Source organism: Mchenga conophoros, linkage group LG22, assembly GCF_057382185.1.
Source record: "Mchenga conophoros isolate Kocher_MC1m ecotype Shallow Benthic linkage group LG22, M_conophoros_male_GT1.1, whole genome shotgun sequence".
Lineage (NCBI taxonomy): Eukaryota > Metazoa > Chordata > Actinopteri > Cichliformes > Cichlidae > Mchenga > Mchenga conophoros.
The window spans coordinates 17,564,628-17,584,357 of record NC_140546.1 but is presented as its reverse complement, the minus strand read 5'-3'; the positions used below and the strand labels follow the sequence as shown (position 1 = coordinate 17,584,357).

The 19,730-nt window shown below is 39.1% G+C and overlaps 1 protein-coding gene across 2 annotated transcripts in view; it reads right to left on the bottom strand.

Annotated features, from left to right (window-relative positions):
• Window positions 1–9,967: 9,967 nt before the first annotated feature.
• Window positions 9,968–19,730, bottom strand: part of csmd3b (CUB and Sushi multiple domains 3b) — a 421,680-nt gene continuing 411,917 nt past the window's right edge. For both annotated transcript variants that reach the window (XM_085261673.1, XM_085261674.1), the window contains exons 67-72: window positions 19,141–19,200; window positions 18,078–18,236; window positions 16,918–17,054; window positions 16,333–16,420; window positions 15,705–15,840; window positions 9,968–15,065 (exon numbers count right to left, since the gene is read on the bottom strand). In XM_085261673.1, the coding sequence (XP_085117799.1) occupies window positions 14,906–15,065; window positions 15,705–15,840; window positions 16,333–16,420; window positions 16,918–17,054; window positions 18,078–18,236; window positions 19,141–19,200 (740 nt within the window). In that variant the 3' untranslated portion in view covers window positions 9,968–14,905. The remainder of the gene's footprint in view (window positions 15,066–15,704; window positions 15,841–16,332; window positions 16,421–16,917; window positions 17,055–18,077; window positions 18,237–19,140; window positions 19,201–19,730) is intronic.

The window sequence follows — 19,730 nt, the reverse complement described above, 5'->3', positions numbered from 1 at the left end:
ATTATTAAAAATTGTGGTTTTCAAAGGTTTAGAATTGTTTATAAAAAGTACTACAAATTGCTCAGTTTCTATATTTTTTTAATAATATCTTCTTAATGCTTCCGTTAACCCTTTATGACGCCTCACCACCAAACTGAATTACCTTATGATCTGTATGTGTTTTCCTAGTGATGAAACTGTATCCTGTCTCAAATCTCCAACAGGGAAGCTGCAGGATGGCTGAAAACAAAAGGAAATATAATTTAAATTAAAAGGGTAAAATCAAACATGCTAAACGTAGATAACTGCATCTGCACCTGGTCCCAAACAACCTTTTCCTTTCATTAATGGATCAGTAGGGACAAATTATGATCTCTGTCTTTGACTTTGTTCCAATTACCCTCTCAACACTCTCTGCTCTCTACTCACATGGGTACAAAAGGGCTTCATACACCAAAGGACTTCTCGAGGAGCTTCACTGCATCATTATCCTTTCCCCTGGACCCTGCAGCCTCGGCTTGTCCCACTTAAGAGTAATACACAGCGTCTCCGCCAGAGAGGGCATAATTAAAAAGTATTTAAAATAGGAAAGTGTTAAAGGAAAGTGCTACTGAATTTCAAGACGGCGAAAGACAGTTTTTGGAGGAATTTATTTTATGCAATCTGTGTCAGGAAGAAATATACAGGAACTGTTTGAACTGCTCACAATTAGTCCATCTGTAAAGTTAAGCAGCATATCTGATATGTTTTATGCTTTTGACTTAGGTACAAGAATTAAGTACCAAAGGTCACAAAGCTCCATCCACTGATGACACACAGTCTATAAAACCAAGTGCAAATGCACACATCAAACCATGACATCATATTTTGCAGTACTGGGCAGTATTACTGTTTAAAGGTGATAAACCTCGAGAAACACTTCAGCAGTCATATTTAAAGCATCCCCATTCCCTTAGCCTGCTATGTAAAAGCATACATTTTAACCGAGCTGAGCCTTTTTCTTCAATGTTCACCCTTTGTATGCTAGTAGCTCACAGCGAACAAGTCACACATTCATATTTTTTGTTCTTTTCACGACACCTGTGACTAAGTTTGTCATAATGAGGCGCAGGTTTATTTTATTATGAGATAATTCAACATCCACACGTTTTTTGGTTGATTCATCAGTACCACTATTCTGCAGCTGATTGCTGCCAACACAGAGCTGTTCCACAGATACGACTGTGGAGGCATTTAGAGGTAAGATGGCGCCATCTGCTGCTTTTCCGTGGTAAATGCAAACACAATTACTGGCAGAAAGCAGCCAGCTTAGTAGGGATGTAGAGAAAATGGGCATAAATAAATAAATAAAATAATAGTGTTAAAAAAAATCTAATCTTAATTTGTGTAATTATATTTCTCTTATTGCTGTTTTGTCTACTGTGGACTGATGTGAAGTGGGAAGATCTGATTGCTTTTTCCAGTCACAGTGTGTTTATGGGACTGGAGGGATATTTACATATAAATGCTGCAAAGCCTGAAGAAAAATTGTGTATTTTTGTTAAGATATAGCAAACCACAGTTTGACTGATAAACAGCATTCTGGAATTTTCCATCTAATTCTGTGTAATTATGTGCAAAGTGTGCTTTTAATACTCCATGAGAGCACTGACTGCCTAATGGCATATTCCTGGATTTTATAAATATATAAACAGACGACGTATTGGCAGCACATTGTAAAGGCTGGCAGTCTTTGCAGAAGGCACTTTCTCAGGTCACCTGGCTCCATCTACCGACAGCACAGCGAAGCTGAAGAAAATCAAGGGCAACTGCACACATCAAACATACTTTATTTTCTACTTTGTTCTTCAAATATTTTTTTTTCCTTTTGCTCAGATTTGGAGCACAGATAGCTGAACAAATTCCAGATTGCTGCAACTTGATTAACAGACGTGAAGAGTTCTGATCTGCATCCAGGCTTTGGAACAACTTTTACATCAAAGGGTTTCAGGAAACTTAAAAAAAACGTCTAAAATCTAGGCCATGCTTTCTGAATAAAAAATTGGTTTCCCGCTGATGTTGTCTCAAGTTAGTTTAACTTCTTTTCGCATCATTGTCTCTGATCAGCTGACATAAGGTATGATGTAGGAAACACAGACATAGGGAACTGTTCAAAACAAAGTTACAAAGCTTACCTGGCACCATCTAGTGGATGCATTAGGTAAATAAAATAAGAAGCAAATGGTACCCTACACACTTCTCTTATAAAACTGTCAGCAACACAATCAAGCGTCTCTGCTAACATTGAGTATTCACCAGTTTACAAATACACATTTCATCTGTCACCATGTAGCACAAGACGTGAAACCTGTTCAGATAAATTATTTGATGATCTCGGTCTTCAATGTTTGCACTGACAAACATACGAATGAGAAAAACCAGAAAAAAACATACAAAACAGGATGCTGAAAGAACATAAAAGTGTCTACGTAGATTTTATTTATGTTTTTTTATTTTTCTGTATCTGAAAGTACAATTTCAACCACAGTAGATCCCACCTTCCTGAATTCTTTATTTGATTTTGTTTCAGATGTCTACCAAGCACCAGTGGTGTCAGTGTCTGCCAATCAAACCAGCCACACTTAAGTCAGGTATCGAGGTGGATGAGCCATAAAAAATAATGCAAATGGAGTTTATGAGAAGTGAGAACTTATCTTTCGCAGGAAAAGCCAACTGTTACACCAGGCTGTAAACATGCTTTTTTAATGCCATAAAGTTGGAGCTCATGGGATTTACTCACTTTTACAGGCAGTATCAAGTGGCCACTAGTAAAAATGTAGTTTGTTACTGGTGTGTAGGAGATTTCCATGGCCGAGCAGCTGACTCATGTTCTTTGGAGGGACAAATCATGCTTCTCCGCCTGACATCCTATAAACTAGTCTGGGTTTGATGGCTGCCAGGAGTTACCAACAGTACTTGTCCAGTAAAAGGAACTCTTAAAGCTGCAGCATACTGTTAAGGTTCAAAATATTGGGGATGGAGACAAGAGAAAAACCACAATAACAACACGGGTCCGGTCGGGTTGAGTCAAACGATGATTTAATGATCACACACGTGGGAGATGGACACTGATGCAGACAGCCTCAAAATCTCAAAATGGTGGAGCATTGCTCAAACTTTTATAGCCTCTGGTGCCTCCACCTTATCATACAAAGCCTAAACATTCACATGCTTTCTCTCACACAGCGCCTAAGCTACGACCTTGGCTCCCTGTTTATCTGCTCCTGCTGAAATGGGGCAGAAAACTCCAGCACACTCTGTTCTCTTCTACTCAGACAAATTAGATTTCTTATAACTCAGCAGTATAATGCATCATAAAACAATATCATTCATTCACAACAAGTCAGCAGTTTAATGTAATGCAAATCAGTTTAACTAATGCAATAGTTATCAGCTTCTTCTAATTCAGGAGAATAATGCAAACTAAAACTACATATTAATTCACAATCTTTAATTAGGGGTATAACATGGCATAAAATAATATTATAATCTAACAATACCAAGACATTTTGAACAATTTCATGCTCCCAACTTTGTGCAGTTGGGGATGGCCCCACTGGTGTGCAACATGACTGCACACCAGTGGATAAAGCAAGGTCCATAAAGACCTGGATGAGTGAGTTTGGTGTGGAAGAACTTAACTGGCCTGAGTCTTGACCTCAACCAAAAAGAAAACCTTTGGGATGAATTAGACCAGAGACTGTGAGCCATTTAGTTATTTTAGTTACATCTCCTTAACAACTAGTTTCCCTCAGAGCAACATTTAACCAAACGAAAAGCTGGTGGTTGCAGTTTCAGAGCTGTAGAGGCATCGTTCTCATCTTCAGCTGAAGTAGAGGTCCCTGGCAGCTGACAGACATTACAGATTATTACCAATACAGATGATTACTCATCTGACCAACAGTAATTTACTTAACTATCAACAGATGGAGTTGCCCAGCTAAGGTTTTGTCCACATCGATATGTGGCGCGATATGGCAGCCTCGCTTCTGTCAGTCTGCCCCAGGGCAGCTGTGGCTACAACCGTAGCTTGCCTCCACCAGTGTGTGAATGCGAGAGTGAATGAATAGTGACACTGTAAAGCGCTTTGGGTGCCTTGAAAAGTGCTATATAAATCCAATCCATTATTATTATTATTATTATTATTATTACATCTACACTGACATTTTGAAAAATTTAGCTAAATGTAGTGTTACACTGTTGAAATGATGGGCCAACTCATCTCCCGTGCAACATATTTATTTTTACAGAAAACTGTAAAAACAGAAAAATAAGACAATCAGTTCTCTTTGGCGCGCAGGCCGTATGCTGCCTCTTCACCACTGACACTACTTCTTCTAGTGTAGCTGACATTACTTTATACAAGTAACTTATACAGTTTCATATTCACATGCACCACCTTTGTAAACTGGTTAAATCACACAAATACATTTTTCTATACACATGAACAACATAGTGAACTCATTACAGTTTTATCTTGTTTTTACTACTGTTTTAATCTATTTATGAACCTGTCTTCTTAACTGTATTTAATAAACTAGATCCCTTTCAAATAAATGTTTTTCTTAACATATTTCTATAGCATTCACTCTTCATGAACTAAACATAAAACAATTCACACTTTCTCTTATTGTGAAAAATATAGATCTTGTGGCTTTAACCCAAAAATACACCTGCACCGAGCTCACAGTTTCGGTACAGTCTAACACTTTGATCGGCACAGGCTAACAACTGGACCAACTTGGAAATTAGCTCTTTAGCTTAACATTCGCCACACACAAGACATTTATCATTAATCGCCACTGCTGTCTGTCACTTTTATAACATCTGTTTATATTATCAACCACCCAGCTTACCTATAAAAACAGAAAAATAAGACAATCAGTTCTCTTTGGCGCGCAGGCCGTACGTTGCCTCTTCGCCACTGACACTACTTCTTCTAGTGTAGCGTCAGCTAGCGATGCGTACAGGACCGAGCGCCCTCTGCTGGCGGAACTTATACAACAGTAAAACTTACATTGCAGTGGCCTTACTAAAAGAAAATGTCTCTGAGCATCAAATAAAATGGGGGGCTACTATTTTCATGTCTCTGCCTTTAACATAGTGCCACAGTAGCCAACAAATTTTATTTTCTTTGGCCTTTTATTCACATATGAAAATTTAACTTTATTTATTTATTTTGCATTCTCAGTTAATTAATAAAACAACCACAACGTTCAGTTTTCAGGCAATTTGAAACTTTTTTTTTGGACACCTTAAATGTCTTTAACCCTTTAAGGCCTACTGGAGTGGGAACGCTCAGTTTTGCATAACTATTTTTAAATCCCGGTAGAAGTGCATCCACATAAACTAATGCAATTTTTAAAATTTTTTTTATTTTTTTGCATAGGAAACTTGAAGAGTTATACTTGCATCTTATGCATTCAGCTTGTCCTTCCACATATGGCTTTGCAAAAATTGCATAAAAAGCGCTTGCAGCAACAGAAAAATTATATTCCTGACTTTGCCGATCTGATCAGCTGTTCATAACACTTCCTAAGTTGGACATCAGCAGGAACGATCGCATGTCCGCCATCCGATCATTCAGTCTGACATAACTAGCCGTGTCTGAGCCTAAACTCCGCTGCAGGTCCATATATCAAATGATCACTGTGGCATTACTGAGAGTTAAAACACTGTCTTAAGTCTTTCATCTTTAATAAAATTATCAGCGTTGTTCAGGTGTAACAACTGAGTTTAACATCCAGGCATCCATGAAAACGGAATTTATGACATTTAACGGAGTTAGAAGTTAGCAGGGAGTTAGCTCGCTAGCTTCCATCTAAATACAATATAGCATGTCCTGACTGCGGGGTTTTGGAAACAAATGAAAACGTACAGCTCTGTTATCACTTCCAGCATGAATGAAAACAAGAAACTAAACAGCAGTGACGTTTGCAGGGTTACTGAAGTTGGGCTAGCTGGTATCATAGCTGGACTGGCCATCGGGCGTACCGGGCATTTGCCCGGTGGGCCGCTGGCGATTTTTTGTTTTTATGGGCCGATGGATTTTTTTTTTTTTTTTTTTTTTTTTTTAGGAAGGGTATATATAATGAAAGGTGTTGGATTGGCCAATTGGTCATGATCGACTCTGGGCTGGACCAATTACAGCCGAGGAGGCCGAATGCACCCGCCCCCTTGTTTAGCAATCACGTGATTTTCGCGCATTGCATGCCGGGAACTCGTGGCAAAACAATCCAAGTACCGCATCAAACGCAAGCATTTGCAGCACCGCAAAACGTTCATTCTCCGGTTCCAATACCTTCTTGTTTTTCTTTGCCGCACAAAAAAGGAATGTACAAAACGAAGGAGAACAATGCCGGTCCGTACAAAGACAGACTCGACGAAAAGACAAAGAAAAGATACGAGGAAAAATCAAACCAGTGAAAGGGTTAGACCCTTACGAGCACACAGAGGGACAAAATACGTTAGCGTGCTGCCCAACTTTCACCACGCTCATATTTGTAATTACACGGTTCTTGGAGTGAGTGCATACACTCATGAAGTTTAGTAACTTCAGGTCACTGCAACAAGCCCAGGAACAGTTTACTGATGGATGGGTGCAGGACCTTGAAATGCACCGTGTAGAACGAAAGACCATCGTACGAACAAAGGTAAGTTTACCAGTCTCACAAATCGTCTTCATAGATACACATTCGTTAACTGTTTATTAATAGGACCTTTGAGCTCAACGGTAATTAATTAGTAGTGGAAATAATTTCTGGTAGGCATTACAGAAATGTAGCAGTGACAATAATACTGTATGCTGTAATCGCACTGGACAATTAGTGATACAAAAAAACTGTTTTATCCTGTGAATAAACGTATATGTTTTTGTCAATGTACCATAATAACAGAAGCGAAACGCAATATTGTGTCAGGACAATTCACTATTTATGCACAATAAACAAAGGAGCATAGCGACAATTTCTGTTCAGGGCCAGACTTGCTTGTAACCTATATCACCAATTATGTTAAGAAAAATGACGTATTAACGACTAAAAACTCTGACCTTTGTGGGAATGCTTGGAGCAGACTAACATGTGAACTGGAGTGTTCTGGGACTTTATATTTGGTATATCCAGACCATCCGTAGGCTCTTACTTCGGAAACATGGCTTAAAACATTTCTCTTCAACGACGTAATCCGATTTAAAAAAAACGATCGGCTTCCCGTGGCAGTCATGCGACCGGCTGTTGCAGTTAATAATACAACAGCTTCTTGCCATTTTTTGTGTTTCTTTTTATCGCTGTGTAACTGAGTTCAATTGAAAGCCTGCGTGCGCTAGTACCTCTTGCCACAAGTTCCCAGAATCCTTTGCAGTTTTACCCCTGAATGACGTCACATTTTCAATCTTTATCCTGGTGGGCCGGTCTCTAGTCAAAATGCCCGGGGCGATTTTTTGTCCCAGTCCAGCCTTGGCTGGTATATAATGATGTGCTACGTGACCGCTAGCGACACAGCTATGTTAGCATAATATAAACAAGCTAACTTTTTTTCCACTCGATAAAAGTTAACGTGGTGGTCAGGAACAAATGTAATCGCATGGCAGGATGCTGTAAAAGGACCAAACTTCAGCCAGGAGAACAACTGAGATAATCCATCCACAATACGAGGTCAGTCATTCATATACTGCTGCATGGGCTGGGTTGGGAATCGCATCTGTAACCGGAAGGTCACCGGTTCGATCCCTGGGCTCTCTGTCCTGGTCGTTGTGTCCTTGGGCAAGACACTTTACCCTACTTGCCTACTGGTGTTGGCCAGAGGGGCCGATGGCGCGATATGGCAGCCTCGCTTCTGTCAGTCTGCCCCAGGGCATCTGTGGCTACAACTGTAGCTTGCCTCCACCAGTGTATGAATGTGAGAGTGAATGAATAGTGGTATTGTAAAGCGCTTTGGGTGCCTAGAAAAGCGCTATATAAATCCAATCCATTATTATTATTTTAAAAACTGAGCTTAAATAAATGATTAGCGGTAATAAAAGCCGAGAGAGGTCAACGGTGATCACTGACTTTTTTTTAGGAGCTTTTGAGATTAAATAGAAGAAAATACATAACATTAAACACGTTAACAACACAAAAGCCATATTAAACGCAGACTACTTTAGGCCCGGAAGTAGGATTCGTCACATCATCACTTAATAATCGGATTACCTGCCAAAACCGGAAGTGACGTTATATCTCGTGGGGAAACGTAGTTTTTTTCCCCTTCGGGCATTAATAAAGCTATACAGGTGTTTTTAAAAGTCATGTTTGACTTCATGCTTTTCTGTATAGTTACTGGGATGCTTAGAACTCAAATGACACTGTTGGAAATAGTTTATTCTGATGCACATGCTAAATTTGCATTATAATATTTATTTCGTTTATTTCGTTTTTCCTGCACTATATATAAAAAAAATGATGTATCTCAAAAAGAAAACTATGAAGACACTTAAAATGTAAATTAAATTTCCTGTGGTTGGAAACTATTTTGTGCAACTTTTTGCATTTACAGTTTTGAGAGATATACCTCTGAAATTTCTCTAACTAGAAATATGTGTAAAAAACAAAAAGAAAACAAAAACGATTTTCAATTTTTTTGTAGTTTTTTGCACTTTTATTTTCTGTTTTTTGCAATTTATGTAGTTACCATGGCCTTAATACATATTAGGGATGGGCCAATCCGATATACAGTATCGGTCCAATCCTGACCTAAATTACTGGATCGGATATCGAGGAGAAAAAAAATGTAATCTGATCCATTAAGTATCACAAAAGCACCTCAAAAAACTTGCGACATGGCATAACCCAGGTAGTGACCTTAGCAGTCGGAGCAGTATGCGTCAAGTGATAAAATGGCTGTTGTGTGCGAGACCTGTCGGCGGTCTGGAGTTGACGCTGAAAGCATCTGGAGCCTGGTTTGAAAACTTTTTTTCATATTTGTTTTAAGTTTTGTATAGAAATTACACAAAATTCAGTCTCAGGTTAAATGTGACATCCATCTTGATAAAAGATGAGTGTCATGAGAAGCCGAGTTTACATTTATTTGCACTGCTTTCCACTCTGGGTGTCTATTTATGTTAAAGCACTTTGAGTCAACTTCTGTTTTTTAAATGTATAAGATATAAATACACCACACGTGACAGTCAACACAAAACTTTTATTTCTAAAAAATTAATTAATTTAACACTATTCAACAAGCTACATACTAAACTTAGCGAATAGAAGCAAAGTATCGATCCAATTGTGCTAGTATCGATTCAATACCAATACCAGCGCAGGTATCGATGCTCTTGATATGCCTTAAATGAATATGCTTAAGTATGTCGGGGTCTTCTTCACCTGTAAAGGGAATATTAGCCAGATGCAGATTCTGCTATATCGTAACATGAAGTGGCTCTTCTAATTTCCTATTGTTACTGCATATACGTGAACAAATGTGTGCATGCCTTTGCTTAACTACCTTTTGACCAGTGAAAACTGCGCTGTCTCCTCTTCCCTATTTCTTGCTTCTTTTCCAGCAAGGTGCAGCAGCAAATAATAATGTTGGATTTCCAGTGATAAGAACTTCCACGGTTCTTGAATGGAAGAAGTTTAGGGAGCTCATCTCAAGGTGAGATACTGTAGCGACGCTGTATTTATATTCATTTCAGTACACATTGCGCCTGCTGTATTTCCCCTGCAAGGGATTTCCTGACTTTGAAAACTAGTTTTCAAGTCACATTTGCACCTAAAGCAACATTTAAATTTCACATCAATTTACACTGCAACACTTAATCTCACATATTTTAAGCTGTAGCCTCAACGCTGCTTTCCTCATAAAGAGAAATATGTTCAGGTGTTTGCTAGGCATAACTCAGCTAAAGTGGTTATAATTTCCAGTTTTCAGAAAGTCATTAAAAGTAACGAGACAATAATGAAAAACACACTTTCTTTTTTTACAAAAGCAATTAGCCTTTTTTAATTTTACATTGCATTGAAAATTTACATAATAGAGTCATACATTTTACAAATTATTTCATCATAAAAATATATTTCTGTACAAAACACTTTTTTATTCTATATTTCATCTTTTTTTTTTTCTCAAATGGTGAATATTTCCAATGTCCCCCAGGCAGGAACGGCTTTAAGTCTTTCAAATCACAAGGGTCTTATTGCAGTCAGTCAGTAGGAAAAGCTTGTGGCAAAATAGACTGAAGCTTAGAAAAAAATGACCTCTGATGATGAGTGAGGGGAGCAGAGGGCGCTGGAGCAGGTGTGTGTGTTTGTATGTATGCATGTGTGCGTGCGTGTGAGACAGAGTGAAAGGGAGGGTCTCGTGGTTTTTGGTAGGCACTGTGTCAGATTCATACTGAAGAAACGGCAACAAAAGCAACAACAACAACCACAAGAGCGGTAACAATCAATCCGACCTGTAATAAGAAACGATGTCATGATAGCGATGAAGTGCGGCACAGTCACAGCATGGATAAACAAGGAAGCCGCAGCTACCTTTGCCTTTAAATCAGTAACGACTTTAAAAGGAGTTTTCTTGTCAGCTGGATGTGGTTGGCGCCTGTGGTCACAGCAGCGGGGGTTCTTAAAACAAAGTGGATGTTTTTGTTCACCCTGGCACCCAGACTCATTAAAAAGTCTAGTTATCCATCATGTGCGGGACCCCAAAACTAACAAAATTCAGCCTCTCGTTCGTGAAACCAGATTCTTCAAAAAGAAAACAACAAAAACAAACACTTTTATTCAATGAGCAACAAAGCTGCAAAACAATGACTAATGCTGATTGATACTTCTATTTCTGCCTCCTGTTAAGACCAATTAATATGGTTTACTACCAGGCCCTTCCCTCGTGATAGTTGATTTACTCTGAAAGGTTTCATACAAAAACTCAAACATCTACTCATCTCTCAGCAGTGGTTCATTTATGGTACATGAAATCATTAGAAAGGCTGATATCAAGTGCAACAACAGTGGCAGATAGGGGCAAAATATAGAAAACGTTGCAGAGTGTTTATCAAAAGGTGGCAGATCACACTGGAACAACAACAATCACAACAAAAAATAAATAAATATATAAAATTGAGATCATATGGCTGCTTTTATGCAATATGCATGAAATAAGAAAAAGAACAAAACAAGCGTTGGTTTCAAATAGTCGAGCATTATGATAAATGGGTCAGTTCATGATTATAAATAGATTATAAGATTTGACATTCACTGAACACAGACATGCGTGTCATTAAAATCTGTCTGTTGTTGAGCAACACTCATGTTGGAGACTTGTAGTGCCAAAGATAATGCAAACCTTTAAACCTAAAGAGTCAAATGGGGTCTACTGATTTAACATGATGTGGATGTTAGAAAACGGGCAAAATAGATTGTAAGATCACCTAAAGACGATCAGGTCTGTCTGTGGTGTGATTCTGATTCACACTGAAGGCATCCTGAGTAAGATACTGAGACACGAAAGAAATCCATACGTAGGGTTCAGATGCCATGTGTGCTGTGAGCTGAATATATTTTTTAATAGTAGCTTTGCTGCATCACTTTACAAGAAGGCCATCAAGTTGTCTATTTAATCATATTTTCCTCATATATTGTCCTTAAAACATGTTTTGGGCTTAACAAAAAGCATCATCTATTTGTTGGTGCACCAACTATCAAACAACATCTACTAATAATATGTAATTTAAGTAGTCTTTAATTTATACACACTTTATGTGGCAACAGACACATTTAGCTGCCACAAGTGAGATATAACATCCTGGTTCCTGCAGATTAAACTGTGTATGTTTTGCAACTAAATAAAATTTATTTAAAAATTGTCATAATTCTGAAGTGTATTGAAAAACAGATCCTAAGTATTGCAAGTATTTGTTAATCTCTTTTATGTTTGTCCCGTTTCCTTATATAAAATATATAATAGAAACACAATATGACATGTTATGTAACTCAAATTTGATCAATATATCTATTTAAAAACTCAATTTTGGGCAATTTTATCAGTTTTCATTGTTAATAAGCACTTCAGCCCAATTGTATGTTTTCTTTTATTGTGGCCTTGTACTGTAAGAGATGATAAAAATATCCAGAGACGGAGCTGGATGAGAGTTTGTCTATCAAACAAATGGGCTCCATTAAAAGCTCGATTTTCTGTGTTGCCATGATGACAGAAAGGTTTGAAGTATACTAGTAATCTATTATAGATTTAAAACATAACTAAATAAACAGCTATTTTTAAAAGTACAAGAGTTTTAATTCACTATTTTCTGTGTCCTCACTGCGCCAGCTAGTTCAGAAATCCCAGCTGTTACGCTGTCTTTAGCTTCACCCTTAAAATGTTGTTGGTGTGTCAGTGGAGATAATTACATATTTTTATTGTCCAACATCTCCAGTGCAGGATTCGGAAAAATGGCAAACAAGTACAAACTCTAACAGGTTTTGGAAATCTGCCACCTGTGATAAATGTAGACTAAAACCCATTTAAAAAGCATAATTGTTGCTGGCAAACCTTGCATCTCAACAGTAACGACAACAACAATACCACTGATGCTCATAATTGCCCCAGTGGGAAAGACGGTGCATGTGTGAGGGTCTTCAAAATACAGAACGAATTCAAATAAACCAGCTTAATGTTACAAAGAAACCAAAATACTGCTTGTGACTTCTGTGAATAGCACGTAATTATAATGTCTTTTATTCCGATGTTTCTTTCTTTTTTTCTAAAAACTCTGCTATAATCTGTCTTTACCCTTTAGCCCCTCCCCTGTGGTAAATATATAGCACAAAAATATAGGTGGTGAATGCTCCCGAATATATATATGCAATAGATTTACAGATCAGAAGATTCTGCAGCAGTAAGAAAGAAAGAAGATAAGCACTCTCAGAGTGCAGAATTACAGTGGAACAGTGTCCACAATTGTAGGGTTACAACCTTGTTGCCTTTCTTTTAGCCTGTCTATCAGTTCATGTCTGTCTCTGCCTCCTGTCTGTCCTTCTGTAAGCCTGTAAATCTGTGTTTAAACTGTCTGTGAAGTGGAGACATGGATGGAGCCTGCAACAGTCCGAGACCAGGCTCATCTTCTTTGAACCTGTCTGTCTCATTGCATGACTGTTAATACCACTTGTCTCTACCTGACTCTCCAGATTTTGTATGTGTACCTGTCATCATTTGTGTCTGTCATTCACCCTGTCAGTAACCTTTCCGTCCCTATGCTAGTCCATCTCTCAGCGGGCAGACAGGTAGTGTTCCCATGAAATGTGCTTTAGTGCCAGAGCTTTCTCTGTTTGTCAAAGTCTTTCTCTTTGTTAGTCCATCAGAGTCCTCTGTATCCATTTAGTGTCTTTCTGGTCAAAATCCATTTAAATTCGCAGGATCAGGAACATCTTACCTCATATTCTGTCTGATCTGATTCATTATGTAGAGGGAGGGCTGACCTCTCCCAGTAAATGATTTCAGGTTAGACAGGCTCTGATTGGCTGGGTTACAATTTCAAAATCTTCTTTTTTCTCTTAATGACTCCCTTAGTCTACTTCCAGTTCAGTTAGGGTCTGTCTCCATCTCCTTAGCCTCCTCTCTTATCCATTGGATGGGAAGAGGCAGTTTATCCTTTAGATGAGACAGTCTCTCATCCGTTCTCTAAGTGCTAGCTCCCCTTTAGACTCCTTTTAGTTTTGCTGTGCTCTAATCCCAGTTCAGTTAGGATTACAGCTCCATCTCCAAGGATGCCCTTATCCTTCGCTTAGGAGTTAGTCTCTTTTCAAAGCAACTTTCGCAACTGTCTGCTAACATTAGCCATCTTAGATCCCATTTCAATAGAAAAAAAGACAAATACTGGCTGGTAATACCAGCCTCTGGTTGTAATGGAGACAGGAGGTTGTCCTGTCTGGCTGTTAGGGTGTTGTATTCCATGGTTGTTTCAGACATAGTTTCCTCTTCACAAAGCATTAGTCCGGTTTACTGATGGTCTGCTGGTGACAGTGTTCTCTTTGTACTGTCAGTGTTGAAACCAAATAGATAGAAACAGTTTTCTTAACATCACAGTGTCTTTTATGACATCATCTTCATGTCACATCTCCCCATCTGTGGTCATTGTGATTACGTTTGTTCTTTTTTTTTTTCCATATTTAAGGACCTGTTTAATACAGTCAGTTTGACAACATGTTACATATGAAAAATATTTTTTAGCGGATTATCTCTTTGATTTCCAACTACAGCTGGGCTCTGATGATGTGCGCTCTCTTTCTCCAGGCACAAGTGATCATAGATCCCACTCTGGGTCCTCTTCACAACTTTGTGTGACATACAAAATTTGGCATTGGGTTGTGATAACATGTCATGATGTCCAACTAGCAGGTCATGGCTTAATCATTAGTACTCATATTATAGATAGTGAGAGAGGTTAAATAAGAGGTTAGAGTATAATGGATGTATCTGGTTTGGAATCCAATTATAAAGAATCCGTGACCCGCTGAGTCTTGGGGTTAGAGACAGATAATAGCCAGTATGGTTTTCCATTCAGTAGTATCCCTTTCCATCTCTTGATGTTACATCTCCCATTGAGTTCACACTGGCTGCTTGCTTCTATCAAAGGCAGCAGACCTTTTGTGTTCATACTTGTTCAAATTTCATTTGCGGATACAAAATGCTTTCAGTGACGGAAACCAATGCTGGGTTTTGGTTTCAGCTGGAGAGCTGGGTTCGATTAGGTTTCTGGACTGGGAATGAAGGTCTTTTGTAATCAGTGTGCAGACCATGTCGTTCATGGTGAAGTTTGCATCGAAGCACGGAGCTTTTGTCTTTCGTCGTCTCTTACCGGCCGTGGTCCCATTGGATATCTGAGTCATTAAATTCAAGTAAGGTCAGTCGATCCTCAAACCATGGTGCATACGGTGTTTAGATTTGGATCAAACCTAACAGCCTTCCCCTCCACAGCCTTGGCATTGGTGTTGTACATGGGGTTCTCAAAGGCGGCCTGGCCGTTGTTGTTTTCATGGACTGAGCATCCTGTGTATTGTGTTTTTGGTGTGGTTCTGTGAAAAAAACAACAAAGAAAACCACACACATAAAGAAATCATAAATACACCATTGAAGAAGCAGAAATGCTCTAATTGCCTATTCATGTTAACATTACTGAGCAGCCAGTGGACAATACAGAATGCAGTCTTGAGAGTAGAAGCATTGTAAACAAGCCTTAAGAAGGATTAGAGAGCGTGTTGCACTTTTTAGGAAGCCTAGTGAGATTCCAATCAGCTCATCCAAAACTAATTCCTTCAGCAAGCCTTTTTTTTTTTAGATATTAACAGCAGAACAGAAGTTATTTGCATCTGTTAACAATGCGAACACAAGTCATTTGTGCTTAAACCATATCTCTGAAAAATCCAATTTATCACCTCCTAAACAGAGTTGTTTTGCGGCACAGTTTGCAACAGACAGTGACTTAACTGTCTTTGAGCACTGCAACAACCAAACCATTGAGTAAGGCATTGTTATCACGAATTAGACAGCTTCTTAAAATGTTAACAATGCCTTTTTACTTTTTGCACGTTGTTAATGGAAAACACAAATGAAACCACGATGCAATGACAGGAATGTATTCCTTTCAGCTGCTGAAATGCAGCTGAATGACACTTCAAAGGGATACGTGCAGGTTTACTTTTTTCAACAAATACCTTTGTTTGTAGAGATAAAAGCCAAAACCGGTAAAGATCAGAGCAAAGAAAGGCACCAGGATGGCGATAGCCACAGAGCTGCTGTTGGTACCAAGCTGGGGGGGTGGCGAGTTTTGACTCTCCGACATATTCAGACCTGCGACAAACCAGGAAATACACTGTCATCAAAGTGATTTGATACAACAAGAAATATTGTTGCGGGTTTGGAACAAAAGGCTTTCAAGCTAAGTTGTTCAGCAAATAACCAACCAAATTTTTATTAGTTGTAACTATGATAATTAAGGTAGGGGCTCTGGTAATTGGAAGTGGACGTGGATGCTACCAGATAATGATTATTATCTGCTTAGCATCTTGCAGGCGACTTGCAGCTCACATTGGACTCGGGAGCTTGTAGTCTTCTTGCACAGCTCCAACCTTTTAAGTCTAAAGAGCAGCTTTTCCTCTTGTTGAGAATGCACTGCATGGCTGTCCCTGTTGCAGCAATAAAGTCCCTAGAAGCTCCAAGATTACTTACTGAATTAGTTTGAAGCAGTCTGCCTGATTTTACTATCAATTGTAGTCATTCATTGCTGAATTCCAAAGGAGCCAGTATTATTTGGTGCTGCTGGCAAAATCGAAAGAGAATTACCCAATCTTTGCAGTCCAAACTGTCCATAGTCTTTTCCCTGAATAGAACCCTGGAATACGTAACTAGAGCCATCGGGCTCTGCTGATACCTGTAGATTAAAAAGAAAGAGCGGTTGAGAAATTGTTTAGGCGGGAGAGGAAAGGAAAACAACTGTGAAGAGAAAAACAGAGGGACAAAGAATGGTTATCTTCTGGTTCCATGTCAACACTACAGAGCAAATGAATCGAAGATGATGTTTGGGTTTTGCTGAAATCTTTGTATAAGGTGTATTTTCAGGGAGCCTTGTTTATTTTCTTTTTCCTCCTTTGGCAAGATTTCACAAAAACTACCAAAGCGAATGTCGTGAAACCTGGTGATGAGGTGGTGCATGGGCAGGCAAAGGGACACATTAAATGTTGGCTCCGATCTGGAGGGCTGTGTTTAAAATTGCAAGAAAGAACATTGGCCTTGGCAGAGATGGTAGTCTCTGATAGCTGGTGTAGTTTAAATATTTCACTGACTTATATTTACACAAAGTCAAATGGCTTCAATGTAAATCCAGCTCAACTGAATATGGTTAGGTTGATTTTATCGGCTGGGACTTACAAATCCATCCATGGTCCAGGAATCATCTATAATCTTGGCGGGAGAGATGGCTGAATCTTTTAGTTGGTTTCCCTGGTTCACATAATTCACCTGATACATCAGCAGCAACAGCCTGGCCTCGGACGCCTTGTACACTCCTAGAGGGTGAAGAATAAACACGTGATTTATACTTGGTTTGCACATGGTACATGGTTTAATGGCTTGCTCACTATAGTTCATTAGATCCTACAGCACGTGTTTCTACTTTGTCTGGTGCACCAGCAAAATACATGTCGTTAGTTCTGACATTTTATCGGGATACAAAGAAGACAGCAAACTGAATGGAGCTGCAAAATAAAGAAAATGTTTATTTTAAAAAATGGATGATTTTTTTTTAAAGAGAAAACCAGGAAACTGAAGTTAAGCGAAGAAATTCAATTCATGAACTCATAAAAAGGTGAGAGCGACGGCTGTTTTTCATGTCTCCAATCTAATACAAATATAGCTAACTGATATATTCTTCCAGCTTCACTTTTGGAAATAAAATACAAAGTATGCACATTTCCCAAAACACCAAACCCCTGCTGCCTTTCAAAATATTCCCTGGGTAAAGAAAACTTGACATCTTAAACAGAAAAAAACATGCAAGTTTTATGTAACTGGCCACTGGCCTTTCTGTGACTGTGTGAGTGCAGCTTTAGCTGTTATTGATCTAAAGCTGCTCCTTTAAGCCAGAAGACGAATGTCTGATAGCGGCGCGGTTTTGTGATATGGTGTTTGTGCACTCTGCGACTCCAGGAAGCAATTCTAGCTTCAACAGGATTTGTGTTTTAATAGGGTCTTAACCCCCTGCTGACGCTATTGTGCAACCCTGGGAGGTATGTGTGTGAGTAAGTGTCTGTCTGAGTGAGTGAATGTGTGTGTACAACAATGCTGCAAAGAAGCATAGTAAAAAGAAATGAATTTCAATCATTAACAAAAAGCAACAATAAAGAATAAAAGTGCTCTCAATTCTGTTTGGTTGCTTGCTTACAGTTTTGCCAATGGATCAATACAGCATATTTTAGTATTATAGCTACATTTTATTACAACGATGGCCTGTCATGTCACAGCACTTATGTGGTAATCTACTCAAAGTGCTTTCAGTAGATTACTGAACAATTAAACCTAGCGTAACATGCCTGACAGGAGCAGTTCCATGTTGCCGTTGCTAAGGGTAACATTGACTCTCCCCGTTGTGGAGTTAAAGCTGGTGATGCTCAGTGTTATAGGCTGCTTCCTCCCACGGTAATTATAGGAACCCTTCCATATGTAGTTGGGAGCAAAGACATCATCTGGAACTACGAAAAAGAAGAGAATATGAATTAGATTACGGTCCGCTCCAATCTTTAAAAAACAAAATGAGAAGAACTGCCTGCACCAATCAACATTAAACAGCATTAACCCCTATGATGGTACTGTCCTCCTGTGCTGACTCATCATTTTCTCTCTCTGTTTGTCTCCCTCTCTCTTTCTGTCTTGCATGAATCAGTTTTGTGTGTGTCATTAATCTGGCCTTGTGGGGTGTGACTTGTCTGGGGTTCCTGCCACTCACCTGTGTGGAGTCTGCTGTTACTACTTAAGGTGATGATCTGTCTTCAGTTTTCGCTGCATTGTTGACCTCAACATAGTTAGCTAAACTGGCTCTCTTCTTTGCCGTTTTGCCCTGCCTTCATCCCTTTATCTATGCTACTTACATTTTTATTGCTCTCTGCAGGGCGTCCTGGTGGTTGGATAGAGAGAGTGAGCTAAGCCTTCTTTTACTGGGCTCCTTGCCTTTGCTTTATTAACTCTTTCTGTTAAACTTTTCGCCAGGCAACAGGCAGGTGGTTTTAATGTTGTAGCAAACTGGTGTATATAACTGCTCAGCATGTGTGCATTTTATGCAGATAAGTGCACACAGTATGGCAGAAAAAGACAAGCATAAAGAAGAGCAGAATTTCACAGTAGTTAATTTACCTTTCTCTGTGTAGTGAGGAAAAATAAATTATTTAGAACTACCATAGAAAGCAGTAAAGTGCAACAAAATCGACAAGAGCATAAGAAAAACAAGAGCAGCACTGTGGAGCAGAACGTAGCAGAGTGAAAAGGAGCTGAGCTGAATTTATCGAACGACAGATTAAGCCAGACTAAAACGGAATAGATAAGTCAACAATAGACAAGGAATGAAAAGACTGGAATAGGAAAGATAGTAGTAGAACTGACCGTTTAGTTTGGGGCTGGGGGTTCCTGTTACTGGCTTCACAGGTTTTTTCTTCTCTCCGGCTACACACACAGCCAGAGAAAGAGAAAAAGAAGATAATGTCATATCAAAACTCCTGAGCAGGGCAGCAGGGGCACAGCACGAAATATTTTAAAATGCTTTAGTTTGCAGCCAACCTCCCTAATCAACCATGTTATCCAGGGGAGAGTGCAATTCATACTAACAAGTAACCACATTAAAATGCAGCGGCAGTCACTCTTGGTCACAATGATGAGTGAGAAGTGGGCCGAAAAAGGGTCGAGCAAGACAAACCTATTTACTGGTTACTTGTAGATTGAAATGCAAATAAGGTTAATGATCAATGACCAATAACTGCTGTGTATATTAGATCCTTTTAAAACCGGCTTCAAGACACTTTTTCTATTCACCATCAGCAGCTTGTACTATCACGTCAAGATGCAGCTATTGTTGGCAACAAATACATGCAAGCCAGGAACAGGTTATTTGTCCGAGAACCTTAAATTGGATTTAGAAGTGCTCCAATTTTGAAGACTACTCCAGGGCAGCTGGGTGGTAGCCGTGGTGGAAGGTT